We start from the raw sequence: 13742 nt of genomic DNA, 5'->3' as shown, positions 1-13742 counted from the left end.
GGTTTTTGGTAGGGTATCAAAACGTCTCCAGACCTAGCTATTTCTTAGTCATTATTAAAAGTAACACTATGAATACACACTGTTCATTACAACACTTAAAAAAAAATTGTTTGGAGCTAACTTTAATTTATTTAAACTTGTAATTCCTGATAATTTTTTTTTTAAGATTGAATTTAAAAACAATAAAACAAAAAGTTTTTCAGAAAACCTTTCCTAACCGCTGACTGTCTAATTTCCCTTATACTATCTATTAATTATCTATTACTGAGCTAGAATATTTTAAAATTTTGCTTTGGGAATCTGTTCTTGTTCTGGAAAATGGCTGTGCTAAAACAGTGGTGACTTGTGTCTACACATCTCAAAAAAGTAAATGGAGAAACTGCTAAACACATTAACTTTTACTCGGACAAACAACGACAGGTGAAAGGCAGCTTGTGTTTTGCGGTGTTGCAGCGCATCGAGCAGTCTGAACAGGAGCTGAAGACTCTCCAGAACACGTGTCGGGACCTCATATTCCGCACGGCCCTCAAGGGGCGAGCTGCCGGGGGCCCCGCCCCCTCATGCCCTCCCGAGGACCACCTTGCCAGCAAGTAGGTGCTCCCTGTCCCGCGTCGGAGTTAAGCTGGTTTACAAGTCAAACTCCACCTGCCTGAAACCTTTACACGTGAACTTGTCAGTTTCTACCAGTCTTCTGCTCTCTTCCTGCCCTCACTCTTCCCTTAAGAAAAACATTTGATGTGAGGGAAAATCCGCCTAAAACAACAATTTGAGTAATACGCATGTCCAAGCACTAAGATATCTGCTTCCTATCTTAATTTCTGCATACAACGCATTTAATATCAAAAGAATAAAGTGATTGACAAGCACATATTTAGAAACAAGAATTCTTAGCACATTTTCAGGACCTTTTAATGGTTCTTGGAATAGGTGAGATTGAATTCAGATTTTTTTTATTTTTGACATTTTCCATTGCTGGTTGAGTTGTCTTAAAACATTCATCAGGCATTATCATGGTTATTAATTTTTCTTAGTTGGAACTATTCCAAAATCTTTACTACTACATCTGCACATGAGAATTATCAATACATTATTCAATGGTAAGTTTTCCTTGACTTATTCGCTCAAAATAATAAATTTTATAAATAAAAACTAAGTAATGATATTGTAAGTGTACTTGCTAATCATTAAAAACAACCTGGCTACTAAGTTTCCTTGGCTTCTGGGTGTAGGCCATGTCAGGTAATTGTCTTGCCACGTTTCGGCGGTCATTGCAGCTGCCATCATCAGGTAGACTAAATCTGACTTAATCTACCTGATGATGGCAGCTGCAGTGACTGCCGAAACGTCGCAAGACTGCCTACACCCAGAAGCCAAGAAAATGCAGACAATGGCCATGCAAGCCTGCGATCTCAATTACATCCAAGTTGCTTGCTTGTGGGATTGTTTCCGTGACCACGGTGCCTGGGTGCTGGTGTTCCAGCGGTGCCGGGAAGGAGAACGGGGCCGTGCCGAAGGGGGTCGCCGCCCCAGACGCCGACCCGGAGGACCCGGAAGGGGGCCGCAAGTTCCTGCGGTGGCTGTGGCGCGTCGTGAAGGCGTCGTTCCCCTTCCAGGTGGCTCTGTTGGCGCTCCTGTGCTTCGTGTGCCTGGTGGAGCCGCGCTGCTGCGACGCCATGAACAACTTCGGCCTGTCCTTCGGGCCCCAGCTGCGCTACATGCGCGGCCCCCCGCCCATCTAGGGGACCCGCCCCCGCCTGTGCCTTAGCCGCGAGTCCTGTTCTTGATGCGTTTGTGAATGCAGCAGAGGGAAAATGTTTTTTCCTTATGGGAAATTTGTGTTTATTTTTACTTCAGAAGTAAGTTTTTTTTTTTGTACCGTAGAATAAAAATGAATCTGTGCAACTTTTGTACATACTTAACTAGTAGTTGCGTGCAGTTTTAACTTTCACGCAGGGCACCGCTGCGTTTTGGCTTTTGTTCTTTTTTGGCTACTGTCAAGTCTCTGAATGTGGAAAATGTTTGTAGGAGTCCCTCAGGATGATTGCATGTTGAATGCTTTGCAACATTGAGAGAATTTAAATGTTGCATAAAAATTTTCTCATTATGTGTTAGTCTAATTTTAGAAAGACAAAAAAAAAATTTGTTTCATGTCTGAGTTTCTTGCAAAATAATTTTTTACATAAATGAGAATGACATATTTTTTTAAGATTTATGGAGATGTGGTGATTATTTTTTCACAGAAACAGGTGGAAATAAAAATATTGTATGTACTGTATCCTGAGTGGTGAATGTTACATGTTGGTTAACATGCTGTGAAGAACCCAAAGCCATGGTTTTGTGCTTGTTGAAGCTGCGAGAGCAGTTGTGGTATCCTGATATTCCTAGTTCCCATTTTACCAAGTGCTTGGGCACATGTGGTGTGCCCAATGGCCCGCTTGTGTTCGCACACACGGCATTGTGTGTCCATGTGTTCGGAGGCACTTGACAAGGTAAACGTCTGAAGTTTCGGCCTGTGTGTACGTGCACTTCGTTACGTACGTTGTAGCCTGTACTGCCAAACTAAAATGGATTTGACCCACAGGTTTGTGTACGCTGTACACAAATATCTATTAGATGTCTAATAAGAATGTGGACTTAACAGATTTTGACTTTTTTTTTCTTCCTTCTTTAGCAGGAATGCTTGCTTACGTGCACGATTCTGCATTGTCTTTGATTATGGAGCAAGACAATTTCGAGGGGACAATGGTGTTTTTTAGTCCAGTCCTTGATTCCGAAATATTGTCTTTTTTGTATCAAGATGCTGTAAATTCATGCGTCGATTCCATGAATTGTATTCAGTTGGGGATCATTTGTATGGCATCTCTTGCCGGCCACAAAGCAAACATTAGCAAGGCGAGTTTGGATTGGCCAAGCTTTTAAAAGGCATGCAAAGCCTCACATTGTCCGCTAGGGCAGTTGGATCCAAATGTCATATTTGCATCTGCAAACATCATTGCGTGGAGCACAAAGCTCGTGACGCAGAGCTTGACGACTGAATGCCTGGCGTCTGCACTAGTCGCTTCGAGCGAGTGCTGTGCTGGCTTCAGTTGAGTCTGGGTAATTTGCGAGTGGATCGCGACGAGTCCGTGCGCCCGGCATGGAACCTTGCGATTCCCTCGGTGCGCGGTGGTCTCTTGGCAGTCCTGGCCACCGGGGGTGGTCTCGGGCAAAAGGGGGTGGCAGGTACTCTATCATAGGCTCACGCGTCTAGTGTGGGTCTGTTAGTTGTAGCCTTTTCCTTTCATAGCTTTGCTTCAAGGTTGTGTAATTGTGGTTCACCACCACCCTGACTTTGTTCTAATGCAAAATATTCTCTATATGTTATGTTTTGTGTTGCTAACTGCATGTGTGCTCACAGTCTAATGAATCAAAAGTAGATTATCGACACTAAATGATTTTGAAGTAAGTTTTTAGCTGAGCTGCACAGTTTTCCCCTGTGAGTGTGATGTCTGAATGCTTGTCGTATTTAGTTCAAGATCCTTGACAGTTTTTATGCTACCTAATTCATCAAGTGGTAGATTATGAACAGTTTGCTTTGTTTTGCATTGTTTTGCAAATTGACAGTGGTTTCATGTGTCTGAACATGATAATGTCTCTTGATAATGAAAAATTCTATATGTGATGTGGTGAGAGGTTAAATACATGGAGAGTAAAACTGACATTGTACTATTGTACTATTATTGCAATTGAGATTTTCTAACACATAATATTGACTTTTAAATTTGGAGTTCAGTAAAGTCTCGCTAATCCATTTCATTAATGCAGGATAAAAAAAAAGCAATTTTCTTCTCTATTTTGTAAGTTTAGAATTAGGTCTACATATACAATAGGCCTGTGCAAAGTTTTGACTAAGCAAATAAATTGAAACTCTTTTCAACATTCTATTTGACTTCACCAGGAAATTTGCTATATTTGAAGCTTCGGTTGTGATGCAAATGTTTGCATTTTTTTGCAAAGCTTTAAAAGATTGGTAACCTAACCATTGCTCATAAAAGTTTTTTTTTTCTTTTCTGTTGTATACATTTTGCTTGAATAAAGTTGGTTACTTAAAAGGAATAAAGGTATTCTATTTGTTTTTATGAATGCTCAATATTAATATTGTACATTGGTATTTTATAATTTTTATTGAATATATTATATTGAATATAATATATAGAGACCAATTGGTTAATCACGTACTCAGTTAAAAAATTAAACGATTATGTATTATTCAACTTCAATCCTGTATTTTGTAAAATAAGTGTAATGCAGCTTTGCCGAGAACAGAAGGTATTCACAATTCCATTCCACTTCACAAATATTTTAAAAATTCAATTAGATAATCACTTTGTATCAATAACTAGTATTCACACAGGTCTACTACACAATTTAAGCTGTAGGAAAAGTTGTATTTATGAAGGAATAAATGTAGATTTTTACAGTTAACGCCCTTCTAACACTTGTATTGCCTGCATTTTAAGGCAAATTCCGTCTGAACTGTACAGGGTCCAGTTCGTGTAGTTTTTGGATTAGCGGGATTCTTCTGCAATTCCATTACATTTAGTTTGATGATGGTAGCTTTCATTACTGTCTTATAGCAGCATATTTTCAGCAAGAAAAAAAAATACATTTCTTTCTAAATGCAAATAACTGTAATACTTAATCATATCCTTGCATAATTAGACAAGGCAGGCTGTAACTAGGTATTGAAATTTATGAAGTTCACAGTGGCAGTTCGTAGTAAAATCTTTTTGATGATATTTTGAAAAACTGAATCTGATTTTCTTCTCTTGTGAATAATATCTGGTTGTACCTGAGCTACAAATATTTTTGTATGAGAAGAGTGATTTTAGTAGCTTAGAAAAAAAAATAATGTTATTCATTTTAATGCCTGTCCCAGCAACTGTTCTATCGGAGCTAATTAATACCAAATAACTGTGTCTAGTCTTACTACCTCATGTTCTTCCTTTATATTCTCAAACCACATCACTTATTTCTTTTAAGCCCCTGTGAAGTTTCTGTACTATCCGTATATAAATTTGCAGGGCTAAACAAGTTGTGACAATTTATATGATACTTATATTAATGATCATGCTCTGGATTGGCTCTACCCACAAGTTACCAAATCTAAACTTAGAATTATTTTATTTGTTGTGTTTTTCTCTGATCCTTGGCACTAAGTTATCCTCGCCAACAGGAAAAAGACATTTTGTTTTTATTTTTTAAAGAAATATATGCATTTTGTTTGATGTTTTAAATGTGGATGATTGTGTTATGGGGAGTGTGTTGTATTGTCTCCACTTAGTAATAGAAATAAGGATAGATATAATGTGGAAACGGATCTCCAGTAAATACGTGTTCACAAAGCATCAAAAAAGTGGTTTGGTCCTTCGGTTGACCAGACCTTGTCTAATTGGTATATTATATTAATATTTGCCGGTAGCTTGAATTAGAGGTGTCTCTTACGTATACTTGATTTGTTCAAGTCTCGTTTTGGCTGTTGAAGCGTGTGCCGAAAGAAAAAAAATTGTGTCGCGGAGCGTAATCGTACGGAACTTTTTAAGCTGCAGTAATTTTCGCGTCGGGTCGTTTGCAAATATCGGGTTCTTGTCCTCGGGGGCAAGTTTTGTGGAGATCCTTTTAACATCCATAAAGTGCTGCATCTTGGGTACCAACTGGAAACATTTTTAGCTAACCTTATTTTGAAACAAGATGGCATTAACGTGAACTATGCGATAACTACTTTCTTGTCAAATGTATCTACTTTGATATTTTATAAAAAGACAATGCAAAGTAGTTTGTTTATCTAACCAGTTTGCAAACCTAATATGGAACTACTCAAATTAACATTAAATAGTTATTAGTGCCTTTCAAATATATATATATATATTTTGGTAACTAAACACAACTCTTTAAGGGGATTGGTGCACCAGCATCGTATTAAAAAAAACAATATATTTGTTAATGATTCAGCTTCTAGAGAAGATTTGAACCATTCTGGTGTAAAATTATTTTTTTTATTTTTTTATTTTAATTAAGTTATTGCTGATTTTCGGGAATTTCTTTAATTCAAGCTTTATTAATAAACTATAAAGAATTCAGTGGTAAAACTTTCGCAGATAAATTTTCAGACACGGGAGATATGACTGTGACCATTATTTTATCTGTAATCATTATCAATTTAACGTATTTACAATTTGAATTTTAATAAATGAGCTGCTACGAAATTGCGTGATATTCATTTGCGAATTTAATAACATTCGCGTTTTCATTTGTAATTCAAACGCCAATATATCTGTCGGCTGAATGATTGACTTTATTTTAGTCTTTAGCTTATTGCAGTCGGACCTAAAGTAAAAACGTAACTGTAGAAGTTTGAGCAGCGTGCAAGCTCGGATACGAGAAATTATGGAGCGCGCTGGACAGTAGTGACACCTTGCGACAGTTTCCCGAACTGTTTGCAGCCAGTGTTTTCTCTCGTTCCCACCCTGCCTCAGCTGTCTGCTGTTTACGAAGGGGAGACGGGATTTCGCGCGAAACTGATATGAAGGTCAACGTACTCATTTTCAGTAGATAAGAGAACGTGTTTGGTCTAGCTCGGCGTATAATTGACTGGTTATTCTCTGTTATTATTTAGCACAGTGATTTAGCTAGATGTTTTTTGTTGTAAGCGTGAGATTTATTCAGGAATAAAATGCCGAAGAAACCTCCACCAAGCATAGTACACAAAAGAACAAAACTATCGAAAGCCATTAGAGTGCTTAGAAAAAAGAATAAAGAAAGATAAGAGATTATTTTATTATAGCTTTTTTACCATACATTTATTTTTCAGAGTTGCGTATGTACAACGCGATGGACGCGATGCGACAACATAAAGATGTGTAAAATTGTAAACATGCTTTTTTTTTTCCAGCAATGCGTGAACCATTCATAAACTATACTCAACATGTATCCGTATGATTACGTTTGAATTTTTTTTATGACAGGCATCAATGTTAAAAAGTTTATTAAGCCACAATATACTTTGTTTCAGAAAAATAAGTGTAGCAGAAAACACTCAACATAGTCTCACACAAAATCAGTTTACATGAATGCAGTTTTAAGAAGTAAGCTACGTAAATAATAGTTAAACATTATTTAATATATGCTGGTAACGTTTCCAAAGTATCAGCTTCGCCTTCATTCACGAACAATATTCGTGGCCTTATTTATTTATTTTGCTGGCGTTTCGTTGGTGACTGTTAGGACTGCAAAATTAGTAAACATTTTTCACCCTATCCTGAGTTAAATCTAAGTGTGCGCGGTTAGATGAGGACCAGATGTGTATCATGCTTACGCCTTTACACTCTACTCAGGGGTACCCACAAGGGGGGGGTAACGACGCAGACTGCGTCATTAATATTTCAGGGGGGGGGGGGGGGTTAAAAGACGAGAAAAATGTATATATTATTTACATAATTATAGCTTCTAATGTGAAAATACGATTCTGGTGCTTTGATAAATGAAAGGGATCTTGTAAATCAAATTGGCAACCCCGCACTTTCCTCAACAAAAGCAGTTTGGCATCTGTCGGTTCAGGATGGAAATATTACCTGATATTACCAAAATTATTATTAGAAAATCAGTTTTAATTAATGCAAAATGTGATAAAATATAATACTAAAAAAGTATAATATTATAAAATAACTGAGTAAATCATTTAGAAAATGGCATAAAAAAATTCGGGGGGGGGGGCATAATTAGTTTGGGGGGGGGGGTGAGTCATAGTGTTTGGGGGGGGGGGAGAGGTGGGCACCTCTGCTCTACTCATGCGGGTATTAACCATGCGCGTAAGGGCGTGTTGTTAATGACCTGTACGATAGTCAATCCTCTACGGACTCGAAAAATGTCACCTGCTCATTGGCTACTTGACTTGTGACAACTGTTTGTTATAATGCCTGTGATTCATCGTTGATTTTGTTGAGGAGTTTTCAGGGATTCAGAGCCTCCCATTTAACTGTGGCCGAATTGAAGAAGCAGTACAAATGTTACATGCTTGAATTCATAGCGAATGGAAACCACAAATATTTACTGATGTAGTGGTTGGTAAAAAAAAATATTCGTATCGCGTCCATCGCTTCGCGCCATGGTGGCTCCTATATTATATGGATTTACAAAATATAATGATTCACTTACGACACTTAAGATAAGGTGTGTAGGATTTTAAGAATTCACTTGAATTAATATTTAAGAACATATTTCAGGATAACTTGTGAAGACGCTCGTACAGACAGCACCGGTTGTGATGACTCATTGTTAGGGACACCTGTATTTCGAGAATACATTTCGTGTCAAGGTATTTCACAAAATACTGTAGCTTTTCTCCTGTGGTTATTGGCTGAGAGCGGTGAGAGGTGTCGTCCCGCTCTTGACGAGGCCAATGAGAATGTGGTCACAGTACTGCTGCACCCTCACAATTTGCCTTTCCTCTTATAAAAAGCTACAGTATTTTGTGAAATACCTTGACACGAAATGTATTCGCGAAATACAGGTGTCCCTACTCATTGTTACCAGAGCAGGGGCCATCTCGTGTACACGAAGTGGCATGCGAAACCTCAACACAACTCGAAAATCAGTGAGTGTTACATTGAAATGTGTCCGCTACAAATGTTCAGGAATTATAATTTTGAAATCGAGTAGAAATATTCCTGCAATTGCAGGAATATTTCTATAGACATTGAAAGCGAATCATTAAGTAGCTTCAAAATCCAAATACCGGAATACAGATAGTCTGTAACAATACAGACCTCACCGACTAGATATGGTCCAGATTGTTAATACTAACACATTTGAAAAAAAACTGACTAGTTAATGAATATGTTGAAATTTTGTAAACCTGTTACTTAAGATGATTGGTGATGTAATAATGTCTCTTGGAAACTACATATGATTTTAACTGCTTTTATTTCTCCATAAATTCGCAAATCACCATGGCGGCCAATTTACGATCACGATTTAGTTCTTAAATTTTAAATTGGTTTATTTGTTGAGAGCCTGGTACAATGTATCTGACCACTAAAGCGATCCGAGCCGCGTAGTGTATACTACTGCGAGGTTGCAGAAGTAGGCTCGGGTCGGGACGAATTTCGCTGTGAAGAAACAAAGGTTTTTAATACATAGAAAATTATCCCAAAGCCGAAATTTGTACAGTAGTAGAATGAACATTTCTTAGTAACACGTCAAAAGTGTAAGTACTGCCGCAAACCTTGTGTGTCACACCGAAAACGAGTAGTTAATTCCAAAATTAAATTTTTTTGCAACGATCCACAATAATGGATATTGCAAATGCAGTTTATGGAATAGACCTCAGTATGGAACCCAAAATAATCTAGAAACATTGCCCTATCTGAGGATAGTGATAAAAAGCACAAAGTTTAACATGTTTCTATAAAATAGACCTTTTAAATCATTAAAGTTAACGAATTCACTTTCATTCAATTTTAAGGAAATATAAATACATCTTACATAAACTTAAAGAGCCCAACGTGGAAATCGCTTAAAGTAATCGTTGTTGCATATTTATTCATCTTTAAATTGGTATATTTTTTAAGTGTCTCATACAATTAGTCTGACCACTAAAGCGATCCGAGCCGCGTAGTGTATACTACTGCGAGGTTGTCGAAGTAGGTTCGGGTCGAGACGAATTTCGCTGTTAAGAAACAAAAATTTTTAATACATGGAAAATTATCCCAAAGAAAAATTTTTTTACAGTAGTAGAATGAACATTTCTTAGTAACACGTCAAAAGTTTACCGATGAAACCTTGTGATCACACCAATAAATGAGCAGTTGAGTCCTTAATGATAATTTCTACAATGATCCACAAAAATGTTTCGTAAATTTAATAACTTTAATACTTTTTTAAGTCGGTTCTCATTATGGCACCAAAGTTATATAAAATAATGTTCTACATGGTAACTGTGATAAACACCTCAAAGTTAAAACGTCCTATTATTAAATTGGTAATTTTAATTGTTAAAAGGTAAGAAATAAATATATTTTTTTATAGAAATTTGACTACATGTTACATAAATATGTTGAGCGTAACGTCAAAATCACTTCATAAATATTGTCTGTGTTTTTTTTTTAAGGTTTAAATGTGTATATTTTGAGTGTCTGGTACAATAGTCTGACCACTGATGTATTTCAAGCTGCGTAGTGTGTGGTGCAGCAGTGTTAAAGTCGCTCGTGCTGGGACGTTTTTTGCTCCAGAAAACTAAGGTTTTTAATGTATGGTAATTCCAGACTGAATTTTACTCTGAAAGAATAAAAGTTTCCTAACTGCAAGTGATTTTTGCTGCAAACGTAGATAAAAATCTTCCAGGATGCAATTTGCTTAGGTAAAAATGTTAGTATGATCGACTCTTTAATTTCTAAATTATAAATAAATAACAACAATAGAACTTCCCGGAAAGTTGTGATAAACTGACGATATTGCGCGAGTAGCAGACCCGTACGTGACTACAGAGAAAGGCTATTTTCCTTGACCGTTAGGATTTCTGGGACGAACACCCTCTCACAGCTGGGGTCATAAAATACGGTCAAACTCTTGCAAAAACATCCACCAACGCTCTTTGCCACTAGCAATTCAACGAAGTAAGCTAGGCGCAGCACTCCAATGAATTAACTTAGAAAAAAAATTACTAAATATGTAATTCTATCAATACATTTTACAACACAACTTATGTATTATTTATTTTCTGGAAAAAAATAATATTATCATCCGAATTATGTTATAAAAGTGACAAAACTCAACAAGCACATTAACGGTGTATCATTTTCTTCAATTGTTATATAGTAAAATAATTTCATACAATTAAATATATATATATATATATATTGCTTAATAACATACCGAAAGTTTACCACTGTAGACCTTGTGCGTTATCACCGAAAATTTGCATTTAAGTCCTAGGTGACAGCAACTTGCATCAGTCCATTAAAATGCTACCCATTTATACAGTTTTTAATTTAGACTGTCCATAAACTTACCAAAATAATCTAGAAACTTTAATACACCCATTAATGTTAGAAAAAACTTAAATTTTTAGTATATATGATATAAAGCGATTAATTCACGACATTTTTTTTTTATCTTTGCCACCCAGATAAAAATACGATTTACACCGATTTGAAGAGCCCAATGCGAAAAAATGTCTAAATACATGTTTTTAATTATACTTTTAGCTTTAATATAGTATATTTATAAAGAGTCTAGCATATTTAGTTGCCTCATTAAAGCTGCCCGAGCGTTGCAGTGTACTGCGGCCGTACTGATCTTTCACGGCCGGCGGGCTTTGAAACACGCTGCGTACTGCGACACTCAATAAACTTGGTCTTATTTTTGGATTACTTAAAATATATTTAATGCATATGATAGGGTGTATTCATGTTACATCTATTGAGATATACATATTATTTTTTTATATATGAATGATTTTTGATACAATAAAATTAACAATAAACAATTTCTGCTTGGAACTTGTAAATCAAAATTCTAGAGGACCTCTGATTTTATATATGTGTGTTCGTATTTTGTTACAAAAATTTTATTATTAAAAATTATTTTTTATTTCTAATACATTATATTATTTTAGATCAGAACTGTGCAAAATTTTAATGTAGCCTATATTATAATATATATATATATATATATATATATATATTTATTATAATATAGGCTACATTAAAATTTTGCACAGTTCTGATCTAAAATAATATAATGTATTAGAAATAAAAAATAATTTTTAATAATAAAATTTTTGTAACAAAATACGAACACACATATATAAAATCAGAGGTCCTCTAGAATTTTGATTTACAAGTTCCAAGCAGAAATTGTTTATTGTTAATTTTATTGTATCAAAAATCATTCATATATAAAAAAATAATATGTATATCTCAATAGATGTAACATGAATACACCCTATCATATGCATTAAATATATTTTAAGTAATCCAAAAATAAGACCAAGTTTATTGAGTGTCGCAGTACGCAGCGTGTTTCAAAGCCCGCCGGCCGTGAAAGATCAGTACGGCCGCAGTACACTGCAACGCTCGGGCAGCTTTAATGAGGCAACTAAATATGCTAGACTCTTTATAAATATACTATATTAAAGCTAAAAGTATAATTAAAAACATGTATTTAGACATTTTTTCGCATTGGGCTCTTCAAATCGGTGTAAATCGTATTTTTATCTGGGTGGCAAAGATAAAAAAAAAATGTCGTGAATTAATCGCTTTATATCATATATACTAAAAATTTAAGTTTTTTCTAACATTAATGGGTGTATTAAAGTTTCTAGATTATTTTGGTAAGTTTATGGACAGTCTAAATTAAAAACTGTATAAATGGGTAGCATTTTAATGGACTGATGCAAGTTGCTGTCACCTAGGACTTAAATGCAAATTTTCGGTGATAACGCACAAGGTCTACAGTGGTAAACTTTCGGTATGTTATTAAGCATAGTCAACTCTACTACAGTACAAAAATTCAGCTTTGGACAAATTGTTCACAGGTTGTCTTGGTTTCCTGGAGTAACACGAAAGTCTACGCGGGGAAGGGCGGCTACCTGATCCGAGAATGAAGGATAAGGCGAGATGGGAAGCGATAAGAGCTGGTTGGGTGTCCGTGTTGGAGAGAGAGATAGAGAGAGAAAGGCGATATTGTGTAAGACCTTCGAAAGATTCCCGCTAGATGGCAGGCCTCAGAGCTGCAACATTCGACAACCTCCCCTCACAGAAGCTCTCTCGCCACTAACCTGCCAAATCTCACCCGCTAGCTTATATACGTGCTGGCTGGCCATACAGTAGTAATAAACAAGCATTTATGAAACACTTAAGCTCATTTCCAACAAATTCTGACGAATGACTGTTTTTTGTCCTGCACCAATCCCCTTAAGTGTGTAGAATCTGTTCATCAGCTGTACAAACAGTAATTTTACATATAATTTTTGTTTCTCACGTTTGCCATCTTTTCGTGCATATTATTGATTGTGTTTTTGGGACAACATTGTTTTTTTTGGAATTTGCGCAGTTTTATATGTTGCTTAAATTTAAAAGTTGCTCGAAAAATTAAAATTTACGGGTCACAGTTGGTACTAACAGTAACATAGTTTTGTGCGTAAGCAGTAATTTACCAGTCAGTAAATTATCAGAGTTGTAAATTATATGAAATTTAATATATGTGGTTACCAAGTCTTAATGTTTTTTGTCAGAAAAAAATATATTTGGCTGGTGAATTGCTGTTGTGTAGTGTAGCATTTAGTGTGTTTTTTGCATGCAAGTCTATGACTAAGGTTTAACTTTTTTCATAGTCGTACGTTATATTTTGTATTCATTTAGTACCTGATTGGCAACTTAATTTTTGGAATTAGTGTGTAATACTTTTTAAGTCAAACTGAAATTTCGAAGGTTATGGAGTTTGGGTTTCTTGTTCCTTTTTTATTTTATTTTTTTGTGTAAAGATGTTAATACTTGCTCAAAAATCATTATTGTGTGGCGTTTGTTGAAAATTTCACAGCATTTGAATATACATACATATTCAATTTTAAAACATGTGGTCGCAGATACGATGTATTGGTGGTTCAATTACAATGTAGGTGACTAGCTACAGGGTTAGGTCTTTAACTATTTCCAGGTTTTCATAATTTTATAAGTATGTACTAACAAAAAACACAACAAAAT

The 13742-nt window shown here is 35.7% G+C and overlaps 1 protein-coding gene across 1 annotated transcript in view; it reads left to right on the top strand.

Annotated features, from left to right (window-relative positions):
- LOC134537245 (klarsicht protein) overlaps positions 1-2275 on the top strand; it is a 297363-nt gene extending 295088 nt beyond the window's left edge. The window contains exons 24-25 of the mRNA XM_063377513.1: positions 454-590; positions 1481-2275. Of these exons, the coding sequence (XP_063233583.1) occupies positions 454-590; positions 1481-1739 (396 nt within the window). The 3' untranslated portion in view covers positions 1740-2275. The remainder of the gene's footprint in view (positions 1-453; positions 591-1480) is intronic.
- The last annotated feature ends 11467 nt before the right edge of the window (positions 2276-13742 follow it).

Source organism: Bacillus rossius, chromosome 12 (assembly GCF_032445375.1).
Source record: "Bacillus rossius redtenbacheri isolate Brsri chromosome 12, Brsri_v3, whole genome shotgun sequence".
NCBI classification, from domain to species: Eukaryota; Metazoa; Arthropoda; class Insecta; order Phasmatodea; family Bacillidae; genus Bacillus; species Bacillus rossius.
The sequence above is the reverse complement of the archived record's forward strand: the minus strand, read 5'-3'. Positions and strand labels throughout refer to the sequence as shown.